The sequence below is a fragment of the Brachypodium distachyon genome, chromosome 3, assembly GCF_000005505.3.
Source record: "Brachypodium distachyon strain Bd21 chromosome 3, Brachypodium_distachyon_v3.0, whole genome shotgun sequence".
NCBI lineage: Eukaryota > Viridiplantae > Streptophyta > Magnoliopsida > Poales > Poaceae > Brachypodium > Brachypodium distachyon.
This window is the reverse complement of record NC_016133.3, coordinates 58,319,554-58,347,545: the sequence shown is the minus strand read 5'-3', so window position 1 is coordinate 58,347,545 and position 27,992 is coordinate 58,319,554. Positions and strand designations below refer to the sequence as shown.

The 27,992-nt window shown below is 46.6% G+C and overlaps 5 protein-coding genes and 1 long non-coding RNA gene across 6 annotated transcripts; 5 read left to right on the top strand and 1 right to left on the bottom strand.

Moving 5' to 3' along the window:
* Positions 1–38: 38 nt before the first annotated feature.
* On the top strand, positions 39–3,759 carry LOC100835541 (aquaporin NIP2-1). The gene is made up of 5 exons (XM_003570610.3): positions 39–301; positions 422–646; positions 2,251–2,445; positions 2,555–2,616; positions 3,203–3,759. The coding sequence occupies exons 1-5, from the start codon at positions 152–154 to the stop codon at positions 3,459–3,461; spliced, it is 891 nt and encodes a 296-aa protein (XP_003570658.1). The 5' UTR covers positions 39–151; the 3' UTR covers positions 3,462–3,759.
* Positions 3,760–10,019: 6,260 nt separating this feature from the next.
* On the bottom strand, positions 10,020–15,724 carry LOC112271983. Its single transcript, XR_002965584.1, has 4 exons — positions 15,249–15,724; positions 13,615–13,836; positions 12,718–12,899; positions 10,020–10,434 (listed from the first exon to the last, which is right to left on the bottom strand). It is a non-coding gene; the product is annotated as an uncharacterized LOC112271983 (long non-coding RNA).
* Positions 12,223–15,137, top strand: LOC100835229 (putative NAC domain-containing protein 94). Its single transcript, XM_010237818.3, has 3 exons — positions 12,223–12,852; positions 13,556–13,860; positions 14,187–15,137. The coding sequence occupies exons 1-3, from the start codon at positions 12,666–12,668 to the stop codon at positions 14,856–14,858; spliced, it is 1,164 nt and encodes a 387-aa protein (XP_010236120.1). The 5' UTR covers positions 12,223–12,665; the 3' UTR covers positions 14,859–15,137.
* A 488-nt stretch (positions 15,725–16,212) lies between the features above and the next one.
* LOC100834920 (galacturonosyltransferase 8) lies at positions 16,213–18,223 on the top strand. The gene is made up of 2 exons (XM_003570608.4): positions 16,213–17,683; positions 17,774–18,223. The coding sequence occupies exons 1-2, from the start codon at positions 16,421–16,423 to the stop codon at positions 18,050–18,052; spliced, it is 1,542 nt and encodes a 513-aa protein (XP_003570656.2). The 5' UTR covers positions 16,213–16,420; the 3' UTR covers positions 18,053–18,223.
* Positions 18,224–19,988: 1,765 nt separating this feature from the next.
* Positions 19,989–24,789, top strand: LOC100834009. Its single transcript, XM_003570605.3, has 5 exons — positions 19,989–20,195; positions 20,442–21,106; positions 22,507–22,623; positions 22,738–23,132; positions 24,184–24,789. Exons 2-5 carry the CDS (start codon positions 20,444–20,446, stop codon positions 24,554–24,556), a joined length of 1,548 nt encoding a protein of 515 aa, XP_003570653.1. The 5' UTR covers positions 19,989–20,195; positions 20,442–20,443; the 3' UTR covers positions 24,557–24,789.
* Positions 24,790–25,597: 808 nt separating this feature from the next.
* On the top strand, positions 25,598–27,737 carry LOC100834617 (sphinganine C4-monooxygenase 1). Its single transcript, XM_003570607.4, has 2 exons — positions 25,598–26,171; positions 26,847–27,737. Exons 1-2 carry the CDS (start codon positions 25,941–25,943, stop codon positions 27,405–27,407), a joined length of 792 nt encoding a protein of 263 aa, XP_003570655.1. The 5' UTR covers positions 25,598–25,940; the 3' UTR covers positions 27,408–27,737.
* The last annotated feature ends 255 nt before the right edge of the window (positions 27,738–27,992 follow it).

Below are 27,992 nucleotides of genomic sequence, written 5' to 3'. Positions count from 1 at the left end.
CCAGGCTCTCCTGAGTCCTGACCCTGCCTATAAATACCCTTTCCATTGCCTCAAAGAACAAGTAAGCAAGCAAGCAACAGGCTAGTTCGTGTGAGCTTCTTCTTCTTCCTGTCTACTCCCAGTTTATTGGCCGTCTAGCAACTCGATCAAAATGTCTACAAACTCGAGATCCAACTCGAGGGCCAACTTCTCGAACGAGATCCACGACATGGCGACGCCGCAGAACTCCAACATGCCCAACATGATGTACTACAACGAGAGGTCGCTGGCGGACTTCTTCCCTCCTCACCTCCTCAAGAAGGTGCTTGATCATCATCATTTGCTTATTAACTGGCTCAACTCAGAGTTAACTGTAGTCTCCGGTTTGTGTTGTGAAACTTATTGGGATTCTTCCTTCTAATGCGTTTATATGGTTATGCAGATGGTGTCGGAGGTGGTGTCGACGTTCCTGCTGGTGTTCGTGACGTGCGGGGCGTCGGCGATCAACGGCAACGACCCGTCGCGCATATCGCAGCTCGGGCAGTCGGTCGCCGGAGGGCTCATCGTCACCGTCATGATCTACTCCGTCGGCCACATCTCCGGCGCCCACATGAACCCCGCCGTCACCACCGCCTTCGCCGTCTTCCGCCATTTCCCATGGATTCAGGTAACTCCACGCATTCTCCTTTTCGAAAAAAAAAATGCAAACAACAACGTGTACTACGCGCTCTTCATTTCGAGTAGTTCCTAAATCATTGTAGCCACAGATTGAAGACATCACTAAAAGAAGCGTTGCATAAGATTAATAGAACACCCGTCTAGATCTTGTTGCGTCAGAGCTACAATGCTCAGCACTTGATATATCGGGCTGCATGCAGCAAGGAGCTAGGGGTAGCAGTAGCCGGTGCAATATATATATATATGAGAACGGTTTTAAAAACCACAAGACAGCTACATCATTGGCCGATTTAGTCATGGCTGCAAATCCGGTTTATTCACGCGTACTTTTCATGATGTTGTCATGGACGTGATACTGCCAAATTTAATTGCTTTTTCTTAGGTGCCGACGCCTCCAATATTCTAGCTTGCGGCCGTCCTTGGCCATAAACCAGAGTTAAAAGCAACGTTAACGGGTTTGGTATATGCTCGCGTAGTTAACTTGTCGCCGCCAACTAACCGCGTGTCTTTCATGAGCGGCCGGTGTTTATGCACAAAAACGATGCCCGCCAGAAAGAATCAACACTTATCTCCTCTCTTTTAATATTGGAACCCCTGGTATAATATTTAGGTACTACTTCTCCTCTCATAGGTCCCTTTCCTTGTCAGTATAATTTGTCTAGCAGGTGCTTAATTTCATAATTTGGATGCAGCAAGCAATCAACCATTAGCAGTAGCAGCAAAACTAGTACTACTACTATTAAGCAGAGAACACGTCGGGCACAGCGTGTAGGCCGGGATCGATCCAAAAAGCACCAAATCTCGCATCGAATACACATGGAAAGCTAGACCGATGGTTAAGTTAGTGTGAGCTCAAAGCATTTGCATCGATCACAATCCACAGGGCACTGGCTAATACAACAACTACTAGTAGTAGTACTTAACAGTTAACACACTGTGCATGCCACACCAACCGACCGGGTTAACAGTCACATCATCACTTTTAACCTTTTAAGCCGAGGCAATCCGGGCATTTTTCACCGTGCTGGCCTGCTGGTCGGTCATCGATCAGCTGGTGAGTGTAGTGATCTCTAGAAGACGATCCAGTGCGCGCGTGTCTTTTACATGTGTCCTCGTCACAGGAGTTGTCCCGTCCATTGCTGCCACGGTGGTCGTGCGTGCGAGTGCGCAGGGATAGCAGCACAGATCGTTGAGCTTTCAGTTGTGTGGTTAATTCGTGGAGGACACACACGGGACACGTGTTGCGGTGCTGGGCACTCCAACAAAGCTTGAGAGCGGCCGGTGTGCACTGGCTGAGGCTGGGCACAGTGTGGCATGTGCCATATATTCGTTCAAGGAAATGGGAATCGTCCTTCCGATTGGCACCCTATTCTGGCTAGCTGACCCGGGCTAAGCTTAGCTTAGCTACTGGCTGCACATATTCACTGTGCATGTGTGTGTGCGCGCACCACCGGCCGGTGAGGCCGGCATATGATGCACGAACCGATTCGATGGACATCGATCGATGTGCCAGAAGCTGTTTCTGAAAGAGTAAAGATGTCTTCTTTAATTTGTTTGGATCTTGACCATATGTATGTTGTGTGTTGTGTGTAGGTTCCGTTCTACTGGGCGTCGCAGTTCACGGGGGCGATCTGCGCGTCGTTCGTGCTGAAGGCGGTGCTGCACCCGATCGAGGTGCTGGGAACCACGACGCCCGTGGGGCCGCACTGGCACTCGCTGCTCATCGAGATCATCGTCACCTTCAACATGATGTTCGTCACCCTCGCCGTCGCCACGGACACCAGAGCGGTAATTGAGCACTCTTACTAACTTTCCTTCACTAACTTTGTCTATATATGCATCTTTTGCTGTAAGAAAATGAACGAGTGCTGACGTTACTCCTTTTCTTATTTTGCAGGTGGGTGAGTTGGCCGGGTTAGCTGTCGGGTCCTCCGTTTGCATTACGTCCATCTTCGCAGGGTAATTAATAAATACACGTTTTAGATATTAGTAACAACCCAGATATTATACATACACACGCATGCATGCCGCCCGGCTGATTAACAAATTGTCACTGGCTAGGAGTAGTATTTAACTGTTTCCCATTCCTGTCCAAAATTACGACTTAATTAGCTCCAATCAGTCACCACTTGGCTCTTGGCAAACAAGGGAAAGGCCAAAAACCTGCCCAACTGATCATTTTTTTTTGTTCTTTTATATTTGGGCGGGGAAGATAAGATTGTTTGATGCAACAAGCTAAATTAATAATTAGGGTAACCTTGACCTGGTTAGTCACTCACATGGGGAATATGCTTATGTCGAACAAAGTGACACGCTAGACTTACACAGGGCACATATATATCATGATCACATCATACATACACATAACGACATGGCTGCGTGCATCAATAGATGCATAGGCCGGGGGTTATTCCTTTTCAAAAAAATATACGGATAACGGCAACAACAGATGAATGTAAAGACATGAATGGATAAGTAGAATTAAAGTGATGGATGGAAACTAAACTGAGACGCGGCGGGAAACCGAAATGGATGTATCGTGCAGGGCGGTGTCGGGCGGATCGATGAACCCGGCTCGGACGCTGGGGCCGGCGTTGGCGAGCAACCGCTACACGGGGCTGTGGCTCTATTTCTTGGGCCCGATCCTAGGCACACTGTCGGGCGCCTGGACCTACACCTTCATCCGCTTCGAGGACTCCCCCAAGGACGCCCCCCAGAAGCTCTCCTCCTTCAAGCTCCGACGCCTCCAGAGCCAATCCGTCGCCGCCGAAGACGACGACGTCCTCGACCACATCCCCGTCTGATCATCCTATCTCAGCGTGTTGTTGCCTTGATCACTAGCTATGTGTCTCTGTGTGATCACCTTGTACCGGTTTGATGATGGATTCAATGACGGGGGAGTGTGTGCGTGCTTCGCGTGTGTGGCGGTAGATCAATTGCTCGCTCTGTTTGATGTGCGAAAACATGGAGCCGGGGCGTGATTTTGAGGGCGCACGTGTGCATTAGTCTGCTGTCTGTCATACGCGCTCGTGCGTGCGTGCCAATCAAGTGTACCTCTCCTGCTGTTGCAGTACATAAAACATCTTTGTGGCGTTTCATACATACTTCTGTTTCTAGCTCTCCGAGTTTTTTCACAAAGTAAAAGACCCAAAGATGTTTTGGGCAAGATGGAAGATCGATTATTAGTAAGATCGAAGCTAAGCTACATTAATTTTGTCGAGTTGGAAGGTTGACTGTATTTAGTGATTGGAAGCTCGAACCCTTGGGGAGGGTTTTAAGCTTTGATGTCATGGAGTTGGAAGCAATTGATTATATCTCCCCATTTGGATGGATCTGCGGATGGAAGGAGGGTGCTTCCGAAAGCCGCTGCTTAGGAAAGACGGTGTGAGGGGAAAACATTCTAACCGCTCTCGGTGTTGGAGGCCCCATGCAATCGACAATAAAATAGGCATACACTCATCCAAGACTGTGAGTGCTTTTCGAAATTGTAGATATTTTCTGACACTTTGGTAACAATTATTAGCTTAAACACGGAAAACATATTAAAAATGCTCTAGAAACCAAATGCATTAAGCAAAGAGATCTCTTAAGAAAATTGAATTACATATTTTATTGCTTCGGGTCGTCCTGAGGTGTAGCTTTCTCATTTATCGGCGATGATTCAAACAACTGAACAATTGGTGACCCTAGGGGGAAAAGGTGAGCAATAGTTGATGTTGTCTCTTGTTCTCATCCAACCGAAACAGCCTAAAAGCACATGCTTATTCCTTCTTATAGCTACGGCCATGACATATAGAAGAAGCATATAGGAGTATATAGACATAATCTCTGCTGTTATTCCACTCCCTTTTCGTGTCCTTTTGGCTTTTGCCTCTATTTAGTTCCCCGTGCAATGCAACGGAGTAAGCTTTAGTTAATGATTTTGTAATATATAGTCACGTCATTGTCGGTAGCTGATAATTAAGGATTCTTGCTTGGGGAAAGGAGAATCAAATCACTATTTTTCTCCATATATAGTTTGGACTGGACCTGCAAGTTGTGGCCGGCTTAAATAATGATATACAATGCGTTTGACACTTTGACGATATCTGCAATGCGATTAGATCATCATTACATCTGCTGTAAAAAAAGGATCATCATTACACCTTTCTAACAAGCGAGAAGGCTGGTGTGGGCTCTACATCATTTCATGACGAGCATAACTAAAAATAATCGTGATGATCATGCAACCATTGCAGCAAGCACAAGAAATATCTCATTGATGATGTAAAGGTTGTCCAAGTATCAAAGTAAACTATTTGTACCCACTTGAAAAGTAATTAGTTTCAAGCAGTTTCCAATTAGAAATGCTCACTCCGAGCCATAATAGCACATGTCATTTTGAACATTGCCAAAATCTTCAACGTGACACTTTTACCATTACTTTCTAAGCAAATTTGTTGCGTCACACAAAAACATTTGATGATGTATCTAATATTATAGATTTGATGTTGTCGATGCTTGTAATCCTTTGTTGGAACTCGTATATGGTCAAACCTAGGAATTTTTTATGCTGCTAAAAACAGAGATAGCGAGTACTCTGACTCATGTTAATCATAGCCAGAGACAAGGGTCAACCAATGTTTTTTTCTTGAAAGAGGAATTCCCCTTTGCCCTTTTGTACTTTACCCATCCTTTCAGTAGAGACCAAGCACCCGATTCTCCGTCGAGTCCTCACTGCCGAGAAGACAAAATGTACGATTTCACAGAGGAGCTCCACTGTTGCTAGTGCATGCCGTTAATATCAACATGGAATCAGAGACCAATATGACCACATAACACACAACCAAAAAAACCATTCTTCACATCCCAAAGGATTAATTCCCGTTGCCGCGCCCACTAGAGACAACAGACAAGAATTCAATCATGCCCACGGCCCTGGAATCTCACGTACAATTGGCCCCGGAACCGTCTTCCTGTCATGGCCTCATGAGTACATAACGAAAGAACACACATGTCGTTGTTATTGGACACTTGGCTTGCATTGCAGGGTCCCAAGCATCTCAAAATAGTCGTTGAATGGCATGCTCTGCCATCCCGTTTGAGTGCTATTGTGGATGGCTTCCGGCCATGAGCGCGCGTAGGTTGTGGCCGTCCTTTTTACATTAAGGGAAAATAATCTGTTAATGGAGTAATGGACTTGTCTCTTACTGATGGCAGCACACATGAGAGCTACAATATCCACATCTCTAGGTGCTAAGCAGTCGCTAAAGGCGAGAGAAAATCTAGCACCCACGCTAAAGAACATGAGAGTGAGCGATTTAAAAAACTTGGCGCCATCACTATGCTCAGCACCTGACGCAGTACAATTTGTTTTACATTAGCTCATATACATCAATTTTTAATTTAAATGTAAAGGTTTTTAGCACCTAAGTTGGCGGGTGCAGGGCTATTTAGGGCACGTACAATAGTTGATAAGACAGCCTTCTCTAATACAATTAGGCCATGTACAATGGTTGATAAGACAGCCTTCTCTAAGTTGGCGGGTGCAAGGCTATTATTTAGGGCATGTACAATGTTCCACGTCATTTAGAAAAGATAAAAAAACATACTGTACAATAGGTCATCTATTATTGCCTTATCAAACAATTAATGGTTAGATGAATAAATTAACTGCTGAAATGTTAAGAAAAGGTGAAACCTAGTACAATAAGAAATTTGCCTTTTTTTATCTTATCCTTCTTGTGAAGTGATTATCTCTTAGTTAAGATAACGCTTATGTCTTTCTTCACTCCTCTCTCTTCCACACCAGCAATTATCCTTCGTGGCATCGCTAAGAAAAAGCTAACGTCACCTCATTGTACACGCACACATCCTTAGAGTCAGCGTCTAATTTATGAGTACCGGCCGGGACGCGGATGCTCTAAATAACTATAGCATTCTTCGCCCCTTTGTTTCACAGTACGTACCGACGCGTTCTGGCGCAGAAAGCACACATCAATACGTCATGGATAAATCAAAGACACATCAATACGTCATCCTTTTAGCCGTAGCGTAGATAGCGTTCGAAGGTTGTAATAATCTTCAGAACGAAAGACGACACGCCAAAAATGGCACGCACGCCCGCACGCACGCAGAATCAAATCAAAACTGTATCACGCATGCCGGCCAACTCGATCGCCCGAAAATAAAAAGCTTTAGCCTGACGAGACCGCAGCACCAGCGCGCACTAGCGCTCGATCGGTTCCTTTTTATCTTTGCCCGTTCTAGCCAGTACCAGTGCGCAGTCATCCAGTCCCCTCCTGAATCTCCTGCATGGTCCGGCCACTCACGTGGCCGACTCCAACGCGTCCATGGACGCCCAACGCCCACACAAAAAATCTGCCGCACGAACGAGTCACGACTCACGACCCGGAGGAATTTGGAGAAGACCAAGTACGCGTCTTGGACGTCGCCTATGCCCAATCTCGTGGCGCTTTGCTTTGCTTTCCAACCGGCCGGCCACGCTGGGGAGAGCTTTACCTTCCATATATGAATCCGTGTAAATGTGTAATCCCACTCGCCACCCGGCCAGCGACACCTCACCGGCGCCGACTAGCACTGACAGACAGCTCCACTACGCCGAAAGCCGGCGCCCGCCATGGCCTTCCCTGCCCCCAGGTCCCCGTCACGTGATCCACGTATAATATCGCCGTTCCTTAGTCGTCTACGAGTTAAAACCTGGCAGTTTCCGGCCGGTCGAGGTAAGAAGCAAAGAAAGCAAAGCACCTGAGGACCAGTATACCGGCGGCTACATGATTGATTGATCATATCGGCTCCGTGTGGGGATCTTTTTGGGTGGATCCGTGCCAACTTTTTGACGGATCTTTGGACGGGGAAAGGCCAAGACAGCCGGGGGAACGGATTCATGGGACTCGCTGGATTAGCGATATCACTAGCGCACTCAGCAGGGGTCGACGTGCACACGGCTGGTAGTGTAGATATTGCTTGTTTATTACAGCGGCATTGGCAGGCAGGCAGGTTGTAATCTAGCATTGCTTTGTTTAAAAAGCAGCGATACATACAGGGTACGGTCGCATATATAATTGAGCCTCTTCTTTTTCTTGTAGATGGATGGAGTGGGATATTATTGATCAACGATAACTGGTGTCTAGAATCTAGTATAGTACGAGTATGGTACATGCTAATCTGATCTTCGCTGGAAAGCAGGGGACACGGCTTCATCTCCTTTCTCATCTGCAACGGTAAGGTGGCATGTAACAAAGAGGATTCAAACGTCCAGAGTTGTAAGAGTCAAACGCATACTCCTACTTACGTTGTTGCATGGACGGATGGGACTGAAAACAAATGAATAAGGCGATGAGAATTTCCCTGAACATTTATAGTGCAATGTACTCTATGGTTCTATACAAGTTTACATTTCCGTTTAGATATTGGCATGGTCTCCAAACACAAATTTTTTTGACATTTAAATTTCGATAACTGGAGAGCACATGATGGGAATTGAGCCATGGCACAGATGGTTAGTATAGTACTCCCTCTGATTCTAAATTTTTGACTCAAATTTGTCCAAATATTTTGACAACAATTTAGGATCGGAGTGAGTGGTTCCTACTATCAAGACATAATTCTAGCTAGCTCGGTGGTGAATGCATTTACAATGATAGAGTCCATTTTGTGAAAGAAAAAAGAAGAAGAAGAGAAGGTAGATAGTATATTGATTACTATTCAGTTTCTCCATATCATTTAGAGTCGACATAAAAGTAATCCATATAGTTGGGTGTGCTGTAAGGTGACAACATATGAAAAAATTAGTAGCAAATGTGATGCACGCAAAGCAAGTAGATTCATTGCCTTCAACTAAAAGTGAGTTATCTGCAACAAACTTTCAGCCTTTTTACTTTTTTTGGCGGTTAATTATTGTTCTTCTAGTAGAACCTCAATGCAAAGTATGGACGGCCGTGTGTTTTGGATGGTCATTTCCTGAGGTGACACTAAATCAACGTCGATCTTATGGTACGAGATCCTCGTAAAAGAATTCCCATGGTACGCGCACTGCCGCAGTGGGCAAAAAAAGGTTACTGATCGAGCTAGAAAAGTAACTGGAGTGCATTGTTATCATCTGCCGAGGCAGATTTTTCCTTGATGGATAATAATTAAAGGCGTTAGATTTATATAATCATGGCACCTTTTGTGTTGGCATAAAATAGTGACTTGCATCATCCCTTTGGATTCCGAAAGTTTTCAGATATTCTTTCGAAAAGGGGGGACAGGGGGTCACAGATACGACAAGAATCGATCAGGGCACCTTTTTTTTTTAAGGGAGCAAGGCACCTTTGATTACTGACTACTAGTAGTAGATTAATCGAACTTCCATGAAGGCAAGCTCTGATTAATTCAGTGATACACTTAAATTTTAGGCCCAGCGGGTGTTGTGGGCGCGGCCCATTAGGCCTGTAGTTTATCACGTTTCTTCCCCATTCTCTACAGGAACATATTCTCCCTTAATTTGAATTTCATTAGGAAAAATATTTTTCATTGATGCAGCGATCCTTTAAGACTGTGAGGCGAAACTACAGTAAGGACTTCAATGGACTTCACGTGAACACTCTCTTTTTGTGCAGATATGAACAGAACACTTTTCAAGATCTGGACTATGGTGTAGTGGTATGACCAAGAACAGTCGAGTAACAAGGAAGTTTGACCGCATGAGATTCTGCAAAGAAAAGTACACAGCACCTAGAAGTCCTGAACAAATTGCATGGACATGTCAAGCAGAAATGTGAATCAGGGCCATTCAGGAACACTCGCTTCGTTTGCAAGCAAATATGCATGCATGGGGGTTATATATCCAAGCATCCACCGTACGTCCCAGCGCACCATGCATTCATTCGTGCATGAATCTTGAATGAATGATAAAACATAAAAGCAGTGTGATTAATGGTAAGTCTCCGTGGCCTGATCTTTGTGTCGTTCTATGATTCACTTATACTATTCTCTCTCGTTTCTTGCCTCGTTCTGAGCATGTGTACGCGTTGTTGCAAGATTGTTTGCATTCCGTGTTTCCATCGCGTCGTTCCTAGTAACGAGCGTGGAGTAAGAACCACTGCTCCTCCCGTTTTGGGGTTTTCACTGCCGGTCTGGGAACCGGAGAGAGCAGTCCGATCGAGCCATGCATTTCCCCATTGTTGAACTTTGCCAGAAAAAGAAGAAGCGAAGAGAGCCAATTAAGTTTACTGGCCCCAGGGAGCCACTGTCCCCATGGCACACGTGCACGGGGCCAACAGCCGATGTGCCAAAGCTCGGCGTGCCACGCGCTTACGCGCACAAACACGGCCCCAGCGCATCGATTGGCCGCCCGCGCGAGAAGAGGAGAGAAGAGAAGGAGTACAAGGGGATTAAATTTGGAGTCTGCACCCTGGAAACATGGGATCCTGGATGCTAACAAACTTATTACAAGCGCCACGCATAACCAAGGGGCATGAAGAAGATACGAAGGAGACTTGAAACGGAAGGGTTTGACTCAGCCGTCCCCGAGTAGCTACTCTAGCTAGCAGTACTAGTAACATCAGACGAGAGGCCGCACGAGCGGGTGTGTGGCACACACAGCCCCATCGAGGTCAAGCAAAGCAGGAGAGACAAGCGCGTACCTGTCGAGGAGAGAGGCTGCTGCATGCCCATGGCCCACCAGTCAGTCGTCACCCACTCCCATGACACACCTGATGGATGCAGGAATGCAGATATGATATATGAAGCTCCTTAAAAACTTCTTCAGGAATCTGCTATGCAATTGCTGATCTGTAAAACAAGCATACTTACAGCTATAGGTTAGCACGGCAATCTCTGAAGTTCAATATCATAAGTATCATACAAAAGCATTCATCTATAAGGTTAGGTTGATTACTACTCCGTATAGTACTGACAGGGAGATACTAGTATAAACGCCCAAATCGTACGTGGTGGAGTACAAGGATGAGTAAGCTGCGTGAGTTTCCACGAACCGACTTGCAAGCATTCGACCTCAGAGGTTTGACCCTAAGACCATCTATAAACCCCTATTAGCTAGAGGTAATCTCCCCCATCATTTAATTCGAAGGTCCTTGCACTGTTGGGTGCTTGGACGACAGGGTTTGGAAAACTTGGGCCCATGGGATTTTGGATTGCATAGTTTTCTAACTTCTCTTTTCTGGTAGCGAGTGGAGGAAGGAGAAGGTTGCACTTGGATCCATGCAGGATTTTCGCATCAATGTCTGTAGAAGTCCCGCTGATGCACCCAATGCAGCACGAATGGGCAGGTCTGGATTTTTCCGTTAAAGTATGATGGCATGTGACTATGATGCTAACCTAGTGACTACTGATAGAGTGAGGTGGTGAGGTATGGTATCTTTTTTTCTCGAACATGTGTGGTGCAAACATCGGATGCATCAAATAACTCATGCCAGAATGTATTCTTTGAAAGATTTACGTACAGTAATAGCTTTATGGATATATAGATAGGATATATGGAGGATGCCAACTAGCTTTTGCTTGAAACTGGAAGGGTTAAACAGCCAAGAAAGGTTTGCACCCCAGTCCATAACAATTGATGTGCTCTTGCATTCATACACACAGGCAAACTTAGGACTTTCAGAGTAGTGACAACCGAATGGATACAAGACTTTGTCGCTAAAAGACAAAGGTAGTTAACCCATTGCACACACAAAGCCCTTGGCCGTACACATCAGCAACTAGCTATAGAGTAAAATAACTGAGGTCAGGTTTAACGCGGGTTTGACAGTTCACAAGCTTACAGTAGCCAGAGACAGTAGCATCTTTACAAAAAGAAAGATAAATAATTTTACCACGTATGACTCTGTGTTTTGGCTCTATTCCAGGGATGAAAAACGTGTACTGCAAATATAAGTTTTGTCTGTAAATAATTCTAACTTAAATTTGGTTTCATGGTAGAAAATTTTCTTCTACTTTCTGTCAGAAGCGATATTCAAACAAGGGCCAGCACACCAATGAGCAAACAGCTAGTACAAATTTCTAAGAAGTATTTTCTGCACTCGTCTTTGTTACTGTTCAAGAAGTCTGTTCCTTAAAACTCAAAATATATAGTTGAGAAGGAAAAGAGGAATAAAGGGGGAAGGCATGGTTTGGAAGGAATTTTTGGATCTGGAGAGGATATCAAAGGTATATGTTGGTACCAATGTAAAATATGGATGTTGTCAGAGGGAATTAGACTCTCATCGTTCCAATATAAAACTGTACTTACTTGGAATTTGGAAGTCTCTGATGTCTTGGGAATTGTTACTTAAATACATCAACTATAGACAACTCAAAGGAACCACAGTATAAAATACTAAGCTAGCCATCTAGCGAGCCTAGATTACTCTCTCAGAAGGCTTGATTATAAGCAAGGACACATATGTTTGAACTAAGATGTAAATTACTGTAACATTTTATCAGTTAGCTAGATTGCTAATCCCAAAGTGGCCGCATAATTTGTACAGGTCATTGAGATCCTCGTCATGGAGTAAAGACTAAAGACCAAACAGACCCTATAAGAGTTCAACAATGAGTGAGTATTCTAAAGATCTGCTATAAGAACATGTTCTTGAGTGTGTGCAAAGGTGTGAACAATAAGCCGAATAGTAGGAAGGGAAAACCCTACGAAGGGGGCAACCAAGAGAGCTAAGTCCAACTCTGGAACTTAGCTCGGGCTTCCTATTCTCTTTAAGTTGCATGCCATAGTGTCCTCATAGTCTTCTTGCTAGCTTTCTGTTGGTAAGAAACAGGCAGTGCTTAGAGCTAGCTTGTTTAGGTTTAAAGGAAGTGTCTGCTATATATATGTCTATCTAGCGTCGAGTGGTAGAAAGTGTTGCCATTTCTATCTTCAGTAATCAGTAGAAACCCAAACCATTTAGCTAGCACCAATCAGTAAGTCTGGCCATACTTATCAGCCTTTAGGGTTTAGTAAGTTCTTGATAATTAGAAGTAGGCGAGCACACTTGAGTTAGATACTGGGCACATCCAGCGAGCTCGATATGGATGAGATCAGAAGTGATGATATAGAGAAGCAGGATGAAGTTATGTTACCTGGTTTCAGGTTTCATCCAACAGATGAAGAACTCGTCAGGTTCTACCTCAAAAGAAAAATCCAGCAGAAGTCTCTTCCCATCGAGCTTATTAGGCAGCTAGACATCTACAAGTTTGATCCATGGGATCTCCCAAGTAAGATTCTACAAATCCTTTGGCAACTATTTTTGCTTCTCTGCAATCTGCACAGACAAATAAAGAGCTATGAAGCCTTTCTGTTCTATGAAAGGACTGTTTTTGTTACATATTTGTTCTTTTATATGACTGGTATGAAGCATGCATATACTCCATCATGTTCATAGCTTGTAGTTCAGTAGATATTTTCTTTATCATTCGTCTAAAAGAAGAAATTCTGACCCTTTTACATCCATCTTTTGATTAGTTTCCGTCTCTTTGGGGTTGTGCTCAAAATAAGAAAAGGTTACTACTTAGATTTTTTTTCAAACACCTGTCATGCAATAATTAACTCTATACAGCACCCACGCATCATGAAGCCAAAGAAGTTTCAGGGTTCACCATACCATCATAAAATATCTAGACTAAGATTTTCAAGTCCTATTATCTCTTATCAGAACTGGAGTAACTGTGAAAGAGTAGCATGCACCAGCACCACTGGCTCATATGGTGTTGATAATCTTGATAAGCACAAGTTATCACTTTATCACAATCACTTTTGGACACAATCACTTCATTCCATCTTTGAGTTTAGATGATCCATCTGTGAAATAGTTGCATGCATCATTCATGTTCATTTACCAAACGAGTACACTAAATGGGGCATAAGCCCACGTTAATTTCTTTTTGACTACTTACAAAATCTTTATTTCCCTCCAAAAAGAACTAGCAAGTGCAGGAGAGAAGGAGTGGTATTTCTACTGCCCAAGGGATAGGAAGTACCGGAACAGCACAAGGCCGAACAGGGTAACAGGAGCAGGCTTCTGGAAGGCCACCGGAACTGACAGGCCAATCTACTCCTCCGATGGAAGCAAGTGCATAGGCTTGAAGAAGTCTCTCGTCTTTTACAAGGGCAGAGCGGCCAAAGGCATCAAAACTGACTGGATGATGCACGAATTCCGTCTGCCATCACTCACCGACCCCTCATTGCTGCAGAAAAAGCCACTGGAGAAGACCATTCCACCAAATGTAAGCAACTTGCATGCTGCAATATTTGAGACAGACAGCTCCGAATTTTTCACTGAACATGAAAACTAGAGTGCAATTTATGTAGGATGACCTCTAAAGCTTTTAAACTACATCAATACATGTCTTCCAAATATTATACCGAGATAACTTGAAATATATAAACTGCAAAACGCCTGGCAGATATGTATAGCACTATGCAAAGGTTCAATATGTCAGGTGCAAATCGCTTAATCTCTCCTTTCTGTGTACTGTTATAAGTGTAAGATATAATTTACCCTTCACAACTAACCGCCACTTTTTCTTATCTATTTTTCCCTCATGAACAGGATTCCTGGGCAATCTGCAGGATTTTCAAGAAAACCAATGCCACTGCTCAGAGAGCGATCTCACACTCATGGGTCTCTCCTCCCTTACCGAGCACAAACGGAACCTACAACCCTCCCCACTTCCATACCACACATAGAAGTCGACACAGCACAGAGAACACATTGTCCACAATGACCAACATCATGTCCTCCAACATCCAATTCACTGGCAGTGGCTACTTTCCTTCAACGGTTTCCTCCTGTCAGAACACTCTCAACATCCTTGACAGCATCAGCAGGTCAACTACATCCGTAGTTCTCCCCCCACCAGATTCAGAACATCAGAACATCAGTATACTCTCAGCAATCCCGCTTGATCTTCCGGCTGGGATGGACATCGCATCGATGGTTCTGAACACATCACCCATCACCCTCCCCAGCATGGACAGATCAACCCCCACAAGCATTGAGTTTGCGCAGCCGCAACAATGCAGCAACAGCATGATCAACAGATGTGCGGTTGACTTGCCTGATATAGGCAACAATGTGAACGGTGCTACACGGTCCATCAATTTCCCATTCAGTATGCAAGGATCGATTTCTGATGACTGGAGGGCGACCGTGCCTTGGGACTCACTCCCTTGCACGACAGAGGTCTCGACAAATTACCACTCGACCAAGTGCTACACTTAGTTCGTATTCTGTAGCAATGTAGCATTGGTTTTACTTTTTAGAGTGCAGTAGGCAGTAATCGTATCTACCTCCATCTGCTACTATTATTGTTAGCATGTAGAGGTATTAGAATTTCGTTGTGTTAACGAATGAAGCTAACTAGGATCATCAGAAAGTAAGGTGACACTATGTAGGATGCATTCGCGGAGCTGATCACCCTTTTGTGCAACGCAGTAGCTGCTGTGGTCGTGTAATGAGTAAGCGTAAATCAGTTCCAGTTTTGTCAATAGTTTGCATGTACTGCAGAATTGTGCTAAGTATCTATGTTTCTCAAGGAACTACTTCCTATGATCCTCTCCACTTATTTCCCGCCCTAGTATTGAGAACATGAAGGGTTGTCGGTGCACGTACCTTGTGTAGAAGAATCAACAGCATCACAAGAAGAAAAGGCTTGACTGCATGACACCGAGGTCATCCTGCACCACCGGATTTGAATTCTGAACCCGTACAGGCTGGTCAATTCACGGGGCCTCGGCCCTGCGCTCGATCTACTGCTCCGGCACCGGCGCTGGCGAGTCCCCCTTTGCGCATCGGCGAGGAGGCGGTCTCGGCGGGGCGTTCCGCCGAACAAGTGGTGCGCTCCCAAGCGGCACCCGCCCGCTTGCGCCATGCGGTGTATCCAGAGTTGTCAGCACAGGCGCCGCGCCTTCCTGGTGCCGATAATGCGGTCTGGAGTCTGGACGGAGCACACGAGATGTTTTACGACTTCCTTGCACAGCTCGACGGTCATCCGGCTGCCGGCGGCGGCCGGCAGTTGCCGTCATGCCGGCTGAACCTGTGGAGAACTGCGGAATTTGCGAGTTTCAGATTGGGAACTGGCCCGCGTAATTTACCGATCGGTTTGGTTCGGCCTTCTAAGTCTGTTGCCTTTAAAGGCCCCCGTTTAGATATTTTTTTCCTTCAAGGGGAAAGGCCCGGTTTAGACTAGGCCCATTTGTGTAATTCAAAGTTATTTGTTGCCAACTTTTACACATTTTTCTCCCGATGACTTTGTCGGATGAAGCGAGAACTTCTTCTACTACTCTGTGTACCAGTACGATCCATGTTTCTGGAAATCACTCTATCCACTATATCAGTTGACATAGTCAAGAGCAAAGCGGCGACCATTTGGAAACTCCTGTCAGCAGCCCCACGCTTAGGCAAATTCTGAGCACGCACCACTACCCCAAGTTAGTGCGACCAAACCAGAGCCATTGCCACTAGCATTAGTGGCAGTGTCCACTGCGCACACACCTAAACCAAACCAAGCTCGCTGACAACGGGCGCGCTTGGCTTCATTACAAAATTGCTGGCCGTCGCAGTCCGTAGACCGGCGCCTCGCCACTCCACTCAGTCATTCGCCGATCACCATAGCCCAATTCTCCAAGTGCCCCCCGACCGGGCACACTCAGAACGCAACCTAACCAAGCCGCTCTAAAGCCAAAACACACCGGAGCAGGAAAGGAAAGCATCGCGCGCTCCTGAAATTCCTCGATCGTGAGTCGCTGGACGCCGTTTCTAGGAGTTCTCCACGCATATATCATATGCAGCAAGCAGCGCCCATGGCCGGCGCCCGATCGCCCGGGCCGCGCCGCGCGGCGTTCGCGGCGCTGGTGACTCTCCTCTTCCTCGCCTGCTGCGTCTTCTTCTTCCTCCTCTCAGCAACCACAGCCACCAGCAGTCTCAGCTCCCCGGCGTCCCGCCTGGCCGCCGTCCGGCGCCACGCGGAGGACCACACGGCGGTCCTGGCAGCTTACGCGGCGCACGCGCGGCGGCTGAGCTCGGAGTCTTCGTCCCAGACGGCCTCCTTCCTCTCCGCGTCCTCGCAGCTCGCCTCGCTCGCCGCCCGCGTCACGAGCTCCACGGTGTCCCTCCTGGAGAAAGAAACCCGCGCGCAACTGAAGCGTGCCAAGTCCCTGGCCACGGCGGGCGCCAAGGAGGCATTCGACACGCAGTCCAAGGTCGCCAAGCTCTCCGACACCGTCTTCGCCGTCTCCCAGCAGCTCCTCCGCGCCCGCAAAGCCGGCATCCTGAACTCCCGCATCGCCGCCGGATCCACGCCCAAGTCGCTCCACTGCCTCGCCATGCGCCTCCTCCAGTCCCAGCTCTCCTCCAACGCCAACGCTTCGTCATCATCCGTCAACGATCCCCCTGCTGCCATGGATGAAGAAGGGCCAGAGCTCACGGACCCGGCGATGTACCACTACGCCATCTTCTCCGACAACGTCCTGGCCGTGTCCGTGGTCGTGGCGTCGGCGGCGCGAGCGGCAGCCGAGCCCACACGGCACGTGTTCCACGTGGTGACGGCGCCCATGTACCTGCAAGCCTTCCGCGCCTGGTTCGCGCGCAGCCCGCCCCCGCTCGGCGCGCGCGTGCAGCTCCTGGCGGCGTCCGAGCTCTCCTTCCCCTTCCTCTTCAACAACAACGGCTCCTCGTCGCCATTGCTGAGGCAGATCGAGGACGGGAACAGGGAACTGGCGCTGCGGCGGCTGGAGTACCTGCGGTTCTACCTGCCGGAGATGTTCCCGGCGCTGGGGAAGGTGGTGCTGCTGGAGGACGACGTGGTGGTGCAGCGGGACCTGGCCGGGCTCTGGCGCCTCGACATGCGCGGCATGGCCAACGCCGCGCTCCACACCTGCTTCGGCGGCTTCCGCCGGTACGCCAAGTACCTCAACTTCTCGCACCCCGCCGTCAATGGCCGCTTCAGCCCGCGCGCCTGCGCCTGGTCCTACGGCGTCAACGTCTTCGACCTCGACGCATGGCGCCGCGACAATTGCACCCACAAGTTCCACGAGCTCATGGACATGGTCAGAACTCAGAATTTCGAGCTTCATGACGCTTAATTGCTTGCATTTTGATCGGGTGTTAATGTTGATTCGGTCCTTTGGGGCGTGCAGAATGAGAATGGGACGCTATGGGACCCGGCGAGCGTGCTGGCGGCGGGGCTGATGACGTTCGACGGCAACACGAGGCCGCTGGAGAGGTCGTGGCACGTCATGGGCCTGGGATGCAACCCGCACGTCAGGCCAGAGGACGTCAGGGGAGCGGCCGTGGTACACTTCAACGGGGACATGAAGCCGTGGCTCGACGTCGCCTTTAACCAGTACAAGCGTCTCTGGACAAAGCACGTCGACGCCGACATGGAGTTGCTCACGCTCTGCAACTTCGGGCTCTGAAACAGAGAACCCATGTAGCTGATCAAAGCACTCATTGGAACTTCTTCTTCTCTTCCTTTTACAGTGTGTCAGTATGCCTCTGCACTGATCGTCATTCAAAAACCATTTTCTCGGTTAAGAGAGGTGTAATGCTGCTACCGGTGGGAATCTAGCCACGGTTGCCATGCCGAACTAGGAGACCATCTAGCTAATCCGGCGAGTTCATGGGCAACAACAGCAGCATCCCGCAAACAAACAAATACTCAAAGGAAATCTCGACACGATCCCTCGCGAGATAGAAACAGTCAATATTATCCTGACTGACCAGGAGGTGATTGCACCTTGCTGATTTGTCAGTTGCAGACCAAGCCAAAGTGCCAATGCTTCGACAAGATGATTACATGAACATTCGGGCAACACTCAAGTGCACATCACCAACAAGCGACAGAGTGTGGAGGGCTTATTGACATGAGAATATATGCGCTACCACAGACCACAGTGGGTACCTACAAATACCGTACAAACAGACGACCTTCTCATCCCTTCTCTTTTGAACCCAACCTTAAATATCATCCGTCTGCTCTATCTCAAGGTGGCCTCTTTTCTTGTCTCTCTTTAGCGGCTCTCGCAATTGGATCCATAGGCCAGTATCTATCTCCTTGGCACGTGCTACGTGCATCGATGTTCCTGTCATGTCTTAATACCTACCATTCCACGCATGAGGAGGTACATGCCCTTCTTCCACGCCGATCCCGACCTCAACCCTAACTTCCAACTCATGACCATTCCGTGAGATCTTCTCCCTCGACATAAAGGTTTTTGTGTCGCTATATCCGCATGGTATCCCTAACCACCGTGACAAGCTCGTGTCTCGATGGATGGGGGAGAAACAATTGTGCGTACTTTTCCAATAACTTATCGCTCACGCCATTGTTTCTCAATAAATGAAGTAGGAGAAGGATGTCGCGGGCGCACTAACGACAAGAGTGTGGGCCACACGTGCTAGCTAGGATGAGCTGAGTGTCTCCGTTGTCGAAATGAGCACCCATAAATGCTTCTAGTGTCAAACGTGCAACGGTGAACCCACCGTATTTTTGCCAGTAACTCCCGACCTAAGCAGTTGATTCTCAATAAATGCAGGTGAGAAAAGAGAGGTTGCACGTGCGCACCACCGACAAGAGACAAGATTATGCGGGGGAGGGATTTTCCGACATCAACATATCCGCCGCCAAAAATACGTATAAATACCACTAACAAACACAACCTTCTTAAAACCCTAACCCTAAAAAAACCCTTCCCCGATCATTTTTGTTTTAACCTAACCCTAAGAGCTACTCGTCTTCTCTATCTCAACGCCGCCGCCTTTCTCCTCCATATTTGATGGTTATCACTACTGATCCACCGCTATTGGTTGTCTCATTGGTCTGCGCTGCACGGTCGTGCTCTTACGATGTCCCAACCGGTATCGTTGATGGTCTTCGTGTTGCCATCGACCATCCCTCTACACACGCACGAGGAGAGGTATGTGGTTCTTTCTTTCATGTCGATACCTCGAACCCTATCTTTCTACTCCTAACCACTCCGGCGAGGTCTTTCCTCAACGGCTTTAACGGACCTAATGGTTCCGGTGTTTTCCATCTCACGGCAACCCTAACCTCCGCCACGAGACTGTGTGCAGCGCAAGGTGAGAAAAGGGACACAACCGTGAGGCCTTGTTTTGTAACCTGAAGATTGGGTAAGTGAACTCTGTTCCCGTGTCGTTCGATACCATTGTTTCACCGGAATGGGGCAGAACGAACAAGCCTGACCCTGACGCGGATCGGACAGGTACAAATCAGCTGGAATGTAAAAACCGGCTGGAATTTACGAATGACAGCTTTCCTCGGAGACGACAAATAACATCCCCTTTTGCCCAAGAACGTTCGATCCAGACCGGGTTGTCGGCCGAATTCCTCCTAGGGACGGAAACGGAAAGATAAACCGGGGGCGGGGAAGCGTTTAGGCCTCGGCTGCGGCTACCCCGTCCGTCCCGGCTCCCCTATAAACTCCGATCCCCGAGAGTCCCCGACGCGACATCCGCCCGCCGACGCCACCACATCACGAGCGCCGTCACACACCACCCACCTGCCCTGGCCCGTGCGTCTTCCCCTCTCTGGCTACGAAGGTACGCCCCCTACCCCACGCGCTGCTCCCCATCTTCCTTATCCAGATTTCGATTTCGATTCATTCTGATTCCTCGTACTTCCCGTAAGGCCGTAACGCATATCGGGTCCGCTGGAGTAGTAGATCGAACCAAGGGAATTTCGTTGTTGCTGCCCGTACCCTAGTTTGATTTGATTATACGAGTTAGGTTCAGTGCCTACTTCCGTTGCAAATTTTTGTGTTTCTGATCTGGATGTGCTCTGATTAGCCATGGTGAAGAAGGCCCCCAATCCGGACGCCAAGGGGAAGGGCGCCGCGTCCGCCTCTGCGCCGCTGCTGGCGGCGCCGCCGCCCAAGCCCAGTCCTGGATCGGTCAAGTCCAGGAAGAAGATGTTTAAGAAGAAGAAGGCCCCGGCCGACCAGGAGAAGCAGAAGGTGACTGACGCCGCTAAAGTCGCCGAGAAGAAGGGCGATGATGAGAAGATGGTCGCCGAGAAGAACAGCGAGGGCAGTAAGACTGCCACCAGTAAGAACAACGGCGATGGCAGTAAGACTGCCACCGATAAGAACGATGGTGCTGAAAAGAAGGTGGTCACTGCGAATAACGGCGCTGTCAGGAGGCCGAAGGAGGAAGGAAGGGGTAGGATGAATGGCAGGGGGGAGGAGAGGAAGGAAGATAAAAGGGGGGCGGACGAGAGTGGTGCTGCTGGGTTTATCTTCATGTGCAACGCAAAGACAAAGCCGGAGTGCTTCAAGAATGGCGTGTTTGGCTTGCCCAAGGGGAAGATAGATGTGGTGAAGAAGGTCCATCTAGGGTCCAAGTTGTTCCTGTATGACTTTGACCTGAAGCTTCTCTACGGGGTGTACAAGGCAACAGGAAAAGGAGGGATGGATCTCGTTCGACGGGCGTTCGATGGGAGATTCCCTGCGCAGGTAATTCTTAACCTTTGTTGCTTGCTTGTTTATAATCTATACTTATGGTAGTAGGAGTATCCTGTTTACTACTAGAGTATTAGGAATATGCAGAGTTCTGAAGTTTATGTGCTATATCGTATGGTCTGGGTAAACAACACAAATTGGTAGTCAAGATAATGGTCTGACATGACTTGACCATCTGGAAGAAAAAACTTTTGAAAACTACGGTCCTTCTGTTGTTATTCTTGTTTAGATTGGTGAAGACAGCTTAGCATTCAGCCCAATTGGAATTTTAGTCATACAGTCACAATTGGAGTACTAGGACTATGCTATTTTTTGCTCTAGCTTGTAAAAAGTTATTTTCCAGATTGATCTAGCACATCAATGTACTACTCCCGCCATCCATGTATGGCCCCTCTTCAAGTATACCTTTTCCGAAAGTGCAAGGCCATATTCTCTTTGCCTCTCTTTCTGCAAGATGAATTAATTCATTTTACACCTCGTTTGTCGCTTGCTTTTAATGCAAATATTGCATGCTTCAACGCCACACTCAATGTGCATCCAAGCGCCCTCTGCTTTGGTATCCGAGATTATTAATGTGATTTAATTAGCGACTCGGTTAATTAAGAGGGGACTTCTATGCATGGATGGGGGAGTGTCAATTATCGTTAAAGTGTGGCCTCATCGTCAACCATTTATGTCCATGACGGCATGGTATTGATAACGTATGGGTTCTTGTCCTGCCACACCACGTCAAGAATTCCTCACAGGAAGGAATAACAAAGGGTGCAAAGGTTGTGGCGTAATGTTGCACGCCATCCCTATCGCCTAGATTTGATCGCTAGAGGTATTGATGATGAGGAGCACTGATAGACGACGAAGATGAAATATGTAGAGATATGGGACCTTGGGTTCAATTGATTGGTAGTGTTTGCATGTGTTTTATGTATTGTTTTGTTATATGAATAATTATGTTGTAACCTAGAGGTACTATTTAGAGACACCAATTATTTTCATAAACTTCAGGGTACATACTGTTACTGCTTTTGCTCCTCTCTTTTTTTTTGCGCAAAACTACTTTTGCCTCTTGATATTGAACTACAATGAAACCCATTTGTGAGTGGGCATTATACTTTATGTATAACTTAATCTTATATTCGTCATGGAATACTAACTTGTATTTATAGCTAGTGGATGATTATTTTGAATTTTATATCCGGTTCACCAAACTATGTGGTGAAGATTCTTTCTCCTTTTTTTTCTTTGATTAGTATGTTCTTTTTTACCCTTGCAAGGTTAAGATGGTAGTTTCTTTTAGCATTTTTTCCTTCATCGGTTGAAAATGAACCTTGCGTCAAAGGTGATGATGCTATGAGGAAACATTTTATTATTGTAGCTAATTTGTGCACTTGATGCAGGTCAAGTTTAAGATCGACAAAGATTGTCTTCCTCTTCCTGAGAGTAGTTTCAAGCATGCCATTGAAGAGAATTACGATGCCAAAGGAAGATTCACCCAAGAGCTTAGCTCCAGACAAGTAAGTCCTGGCAATTCTTCACAATGTATAGTTTGAAGTAATAAGCAAAAAGATATTCAAATTGAAAGCATCAATTTGAGTGTTGACGTTGTAAGTTATGGTACTATTTTGTAGGTTCGTAAGCTAATGGCACTGTACAAGCCTGTTAATCTGCGTCGCTCATCTTCGCAACATGTTGAGGAAATTCGTCAAACGCCTTGTGTTGAAGGGCGTATGCCTCAGTATGTTCAAGAAAGGCGACAACCACATGATTATGAAGAAAGGCGACTATCTCGACATGATGAAGAAATGCAACGCTCACGATTTGTTGAAGATGGGAGACTAACCTATGGTTATGATGAAAGACAGCCACCACACCATGTTAAAGAAATTCGACGCCCACAATTTGTTGAAGAAGTTCGTGCACCTACTCATTTGCCGGTGTCATATGTACCTCCATACTATCACCGTGTTCCTCCTGCTTCTAGTGATGTGTACAATCCACATCCGGCCAACATTCTTTATGAAAGGTGAGTGCTCCAATCATCCTTTTTATTGGCATATTAAAATTTGTTTGCTATTTATATTATTCTACAGAAAGGTCACTCATCAATTCAATGAATTTTTTGTCAAGCATGCCGATCATTTAATAGATGCTGTGTCTGTTTTGTAATACATTTGAGTATTTGTTGGATGGGTTATTTTGTGGATCTTCTAGGATAATGACCCCTTTGCCTTTCGGTGCTAAGTCTAAGATAGCTAACCAAGCCATCTGTCCAAAGAGTATAAAGCTGAATAGTTTTGGATTTTGAGTGAACTTTTATAGGTAATGCTAATCGCTTGTATTGGTAGTTTATGCAACTATGAAATTTCAAAAGAAGAAAAACTTAATTATGCCATCCTTAGCATGAACTCAGTGGGGACTTCTTCATGCGTTCAAAAAGCTTATCTGACTTGTCAAAGAGAGGATAAGATTGCACTGAATAGTTTTGGATTATGAGGTGATTTTTATAGGTAGTGCTAATCCCTTGTATTGGTAGTTTATGCAAATCTGAAATTTCAGAAGAAGAAAAACTTAATCATGCCATCATTAGCATGAACTCAGTGGGGACTTCTTCATGCGTTCAAAAAGCTCTGACTTAGCAAAGAGAGGATTGCAATGAAGGCCCCTAATATTTAGGGACCTAACTGGTACTTCAATACTAGTTGATGACCCTCAATTTTCTCTTTCCACAAGAAATAGATTTAACCTCACCTCAAAATCTCTCTGGCAATTTAGTATGCAGGCAAAGTCAGCTATGATTATTTGAAGGTGTGAGTGAGTTGCCTGTTGAATTGTGCCTTGACTATTGGGTTAATAACATTGGGGTTTCTATCTGATGTCTTGATTATACTGTTTCAGTGTTAGTTTCTATTACTGTTTGTTTTGTTTTGTTAGTTTTCTGTCTTCTATAAGTTTCAAGCATGTGTTCCAAGAAACAAGAGTGTTTTGAGTTGATTGTTGCAACTATAAGTCTCTTTAATCTGTTCTGATCATGTATGCTGAAATGTTTGATGCATTTTAAACTTGTTGAACTGCAGTTCTGCTCCGAGAGCTTCATTTGACGCAACCAATAGGGATCCACTCCTTTCCAGAGATTACAGAGCGCTGCCAGCAGAGGTCGCCCCACGCCCAGACCGTGTGGATGAGCTCTACCATTCTTATATACTTGCCAATCGTCCAGAGGGCCTCCATCAGGATCCCTACCTGACAACTGCCTATGAGAATCCCAGACCTACTTACCCAGAAAGCATTCAGATGCCCGCTTCTACAAGGGTGCCGGTGTCTCAGTACCTGACAACTGCCTATGAGAACTCCAGGCCTGCTTACCCAGAAAGCATTCAAATGCCCGCTTCTACAAGGGTTCCGGTGTCTTCTCTTTATTCCTTTGCTGGTGCTCCAGCATATAGATGATCACCCCAGTGCTTGCACTGAAAAATTGGTCTCATCATTGGTGGTTGCTGTAGTTAGTGTCTTCTGGTACTGCAGTTTATTGAACCTTCTTCCGGTCGGTTTAAATAAAATGTTGTACTGGAACCTGTGTTCTGTCTGAACCGTTGTTAAAAGTGACGCTTTTGTGCGCTTAAAAATGTTATCCCAGAAAGTGCTGCAGAGGTCTTGCAAATATGATCTGTTGTGTTTGTTTTGCAAGTGGTCTTAACACCCTGTTTTGTTTCTGGGCCCACGGCTGGTAATTATCTGAGACCACTCTGTTGGTAGTTGTTTGCCTCGTAAGCAGTCTGGCAAAGACTGAAGGAAGTGCTGCGAGAAACAGTGACTGAAGGAGCTTGGTAGCTGACGATTCGAAGAAACTCGGCAGATGTAAAACTCTGTGGGGTGAACTACTGTTCCGTTATCTCTTGATAGTGGAGAAAAAAAAGATGGTAGCCTGCAGGTTCTGAAACAAGCAGCTTCGAACTCGTTGTTTCCATCTTACAACTCTGTAGATTCGATACCAGTTTTCTCCTGTTTCCTTTTGAAGCATGAGCTAATACGCAGAATGTTTGCATAGAAATAGACTGATCAATTCTAACCTGAAGCTCTTGCATCCGAGCTTATTTGGTTGTTCCAACCTCAAGTCTGAACCCACTGGACTGAAGCTTACCAGTAGTAGTATCTTGGCCTAATTCGTCCGTTTAAACTCCTACCACATTCAGCAACGCCGTGCTAGGCGTGTGCTACCACTTTCAGCCGTGCCGTGCTATGCTGCTAGCCAGGCTTCTAGATTTCGAAAATGACGTAGCTGGAGCCTTGAATTTGTGCAAGATGAACCTGCAAACGTAACGTCAAGGCTGTTAACGTGGCAATTAACCTTCTGGAGCACGACGGGGCCGGCTGAACGCTGAAGAAGCCAAGGAAGGCGTCAAACAAGGGACGCTGTGAAAATTTTGGACCGACTAGACTTTCACACGCCGAGAAAATCTACACAAAGAAAGGAAACTGACACCTCTCCTCTCTCTCTCTCTCTCTCTCTCTCTGCGCCTCGCAACAATCGAGCCGCCCCTCCCCTTCCTCTCGTTGTTTCTGCGGACCGACGGCGACCACCGCGCCACCGCCTATATACCTTCCCCCCTCCCTTCCTCCACCGCAGCCTAGCCACCACCAGCCTCCTCGTGCCGTCCCCCTCCCCATTGGAGAGATCCGGGTTGCTGCGCTTGCGGGGTCCGTCCGTCCGGCCTCCAACCAATCCCCCCCGACCACCGCTCCCTTATCTCCTAATTAGCGCATTTCCGTCCGTCGTCTCGCCGGGGATTCGCGTTTCCCGAGCAGGGGAGGGCCGGCGCTTTCGGACTTCAGGATGGCGATTGGGGCGTCGGACGAGCTGCTGGGCACGTTCGTGCCGATCGCCGTGTACTGGCTCTACTCGGGGATGTACGTCGCGCTGGACGGCGTGGAGCGGCTCGACCTCTACCGCCTGCACCCCAGGGAGGAGGAGGCCGCCAAGAACGCCGTCCCCAGGTCCGCCGTCGTCTGGGGCGTCCTCGTCCAGCAGGCCTTCCAGGTCGCCGTCTCGCTCACGCTCTTCGCGGTAATAATCCTCCCCTTCCTCCTCCCCGCCGGCCCTTTCTCTTGTATCCCGGCGCCGCCGCACAAATTACGGAACGCGTAGCCTGCTCCTTGTATTTTATCGGTAACCATGATGTTAACCGCTGCAAAGTGGCTCTGATTTCCTTCTTTCAGAAATGGTACTAGAGAGAGATACCCTTGGTACGGTAAGCAACCCTGTTTGGACATATTGGTTTAGAAACATCGATCGTACCGGCATGTCATTAAGGCATTAACGCATTCCACATAGCCCTCTGAACAAGTTTCGGGACCTGCGCGTCTGTGCTGGCATGCTATGTTTAGAGCTGCAAATTTTCTTATGGGAGTATTGCTCATCCATACGTTTTGTGTTTACTTGCTACGGTAGATGAGCAGATGACAATAGATAACAAGAAAGTCATCTGAAATAGTGAGGAGCTGACTTTTAATATTGTCGCTGATTAGGTTTCCAATTGCTTGACGAAAAACAGTTGTGTGTTGTTGACTGAAAGTACAACAAGATAGCTTCTATGAAAATAATTGATATGCAGGAATGCCCAAGTCAATGAGAAATTTTACTGTGAAAGCAATACTGGGTCGTAACAGTTATTCTGGATTTTAGCTGATAGCATCATCTGGACAGAAGTTTCTAAAATGTTTAAATTTCCATGAACTACAGGTTATTGGTGATGAGAGTGGTATCGAACAGAAGCAACCTCCTGCCCTGATGATAGCGCTGCAATTCGTGATTGCAATGTTTGTTATGGACACATGGCAGTACTTCATGCACAGATACATGCACGTCAACAAGTTTCTGTACAAGCACATTCATTCCAAGCACCACACTCTTGTAGTCCCTTATTCATTTGGAGCTCTTTACAACCATCCTCTTGAGGGACTTATTCTGGACACCATCGGTGGTGCTCTCTCATTCCTCATCTCTGGCATGACTCCACGAACATCCATATTCTTTTTCTCGTTTGCAACCATCAAGACGGTGGACGATCACTGCGGGCTGTGGCTTCCTGGTAATGTGCTCCATGCCTTGTTCAACAACAACAGTGCTTATCACGACATTCACCACCAGCTCTATGGCAACAAATACAACTTCTCGCAACCTTTCTTTGTCCTTTGGGACAAGATACTCGGGACATACATGCCCTACTCTATCGAGCACCGAAAAGGAGGAGGGTTCGAGTCACGGCCAGCTAAATTAGTAGAGCAGACCAAGACTGATTGATTAATACATGCATAGTATCTGATTCTTGTCCATGTAGGTCTGATGCTCACCGTTGTGTGGCCCCTCCTGATTTTCTAACCTCGCAAATGCTGTAGAAGTCTCATCCTGGTTTTCATATAGTGAGAGTTTTTCTTGTTCTATACATTCTCTTTTGATTTGGTTTGGGAGTTCTATCTTGTACCAAGGTATACCGGGTAAAATATTGTACTGTATCAAAAGAATACTCAAGATCCACTTGGATTTGTCTCCTCTGGATTAGTCTGTATTTCCATCCGTGGTGATGTTAACAAAGAATGATGATATAACTCTGTATGCAATATCCTTCTGTGATGATAGCTTCTCCAACCAGTGACGCCCTATAGCAGTATACCAGTGGTGGATGAATGTTGGACAATGGACATATAAGCTTCTTTCTTCAGTGTATAATTATATGTTTCAGAGTTGATCCACCATTCACCAATGAGCTGTAATGAAGTAGTTCCGTTTATGCTGATCCTTCAGCAACATATGAAAGCTTCAAGTAGAATGCTATTGTTGGGTTTGATCCCAGGCGTGCAATTGGGCTGGAGGTATTTGTTATAGGCT

What these genes read in the sequence shown, in the direction of transcription:
- LOC100835541 (XM_003570610.3), top strand. Translation starts at nt 152, where the DNA reads ATGTCTACAAACTCGAGATCCAACTCGAGGGCCAACTTCTCGAACGAG. An exon ending in GCCATTTCCCATGGATTCAG is followed by an intron (nt 647 to 2,250) that starts GTAACTCCACGC and finishes TGTTGTGTGTAG; the next exon opens with GTTCCGTTCTACTGGGCGTC. An exon ending in ATTACGTCCATCTTCGCAGG is followed by an intron (nt 2,617 to 3,202) that starts GTAATTAATAAA and finishes TGTATCGTGCAG; the next exon opens with GGCGGTGTCGGGCGGATCGA.
- LOC100835229 (XM_010237818.3), top strand. Translation starts at nt 12,666, where the DNA reads ATGGATGAGATCAGAAGTGATGATATAGAGAAGCAGGATGAAGTTATG. An exon ending in TGATCCATGGGATCTCCCAA is followed by an intron (nt 12,853 to 13,555) that starts GTAAGATTCTAC and finishes CCCTCCAAAAAG; the next exon opens with AACTAGCAAGTGCAGGAGAG. An exon ending in AGAAGACCATTCCACCAAAT is followed by an intron (nt 13,861 to 14,186) that starts GTAAGCAACTTG and finishes CCTCATGAACAG; the next exon opens with GATTCCTGGGCAATCTGCAG.
- LOC100834920 (XM_003570608.4), top strand. Translation starts at nt 16,421, where the DNA reads ATGCAGCAAGCAGCGCCCATGGCCGGCGCCCGATCGCCCGGGCCGCGC. An exon ending in TCCACGAGCTCATGGACATG is followed by an intron (nt 17,684 to 17,773) that starts GTCAGAACTCAG and finishes TGGGGCGTGCAG; the next exon opens with AATGAGAATGGGACGCTATG.
- LOC100834009 (XM_003570605.3), top strand. Translation starts at nt 20,444, where the DNA reads ATGGTGAAGAAGGCCCCCAATCCGGACGCCAAGGGGAAGGGCGCCGCG. An exon ending in ATGGGAGATTCCCTGCGCAG is followed by an intron (nt 21,107 to 22,506) that starts GTAATTCTTAAC and finishes CACTTGATGCAG; the next exon opens with GTCAAGTTTAAGATCGACAA. An exon ending in GCCAACATTCTTTATGAAAG is followed by an intron (nt 23,133 to 24,183) that starts GTGAGTGCTCCA and finishes GTTGAACTGCAG; the next exon opens with TTCTGCTCCGAGAGCTTCAT.
- LOC100834617 (XM_003570607.4), top strand. Translation starts at nt 25,941, where the DNA reads ATGGCGATTGGGGCGTCGGACGAGCTGCTGGGCACGTTCGTGCCGATC. An exon ending in TCTCGCTCACGCTCTTCGCG is followed by an intron (nt 26,172 to 26,846) that starts GTAATAATCCTC and finishes CATGAACTACAG; the next exon opens with GTTATTGGTGATGAGAGTGG.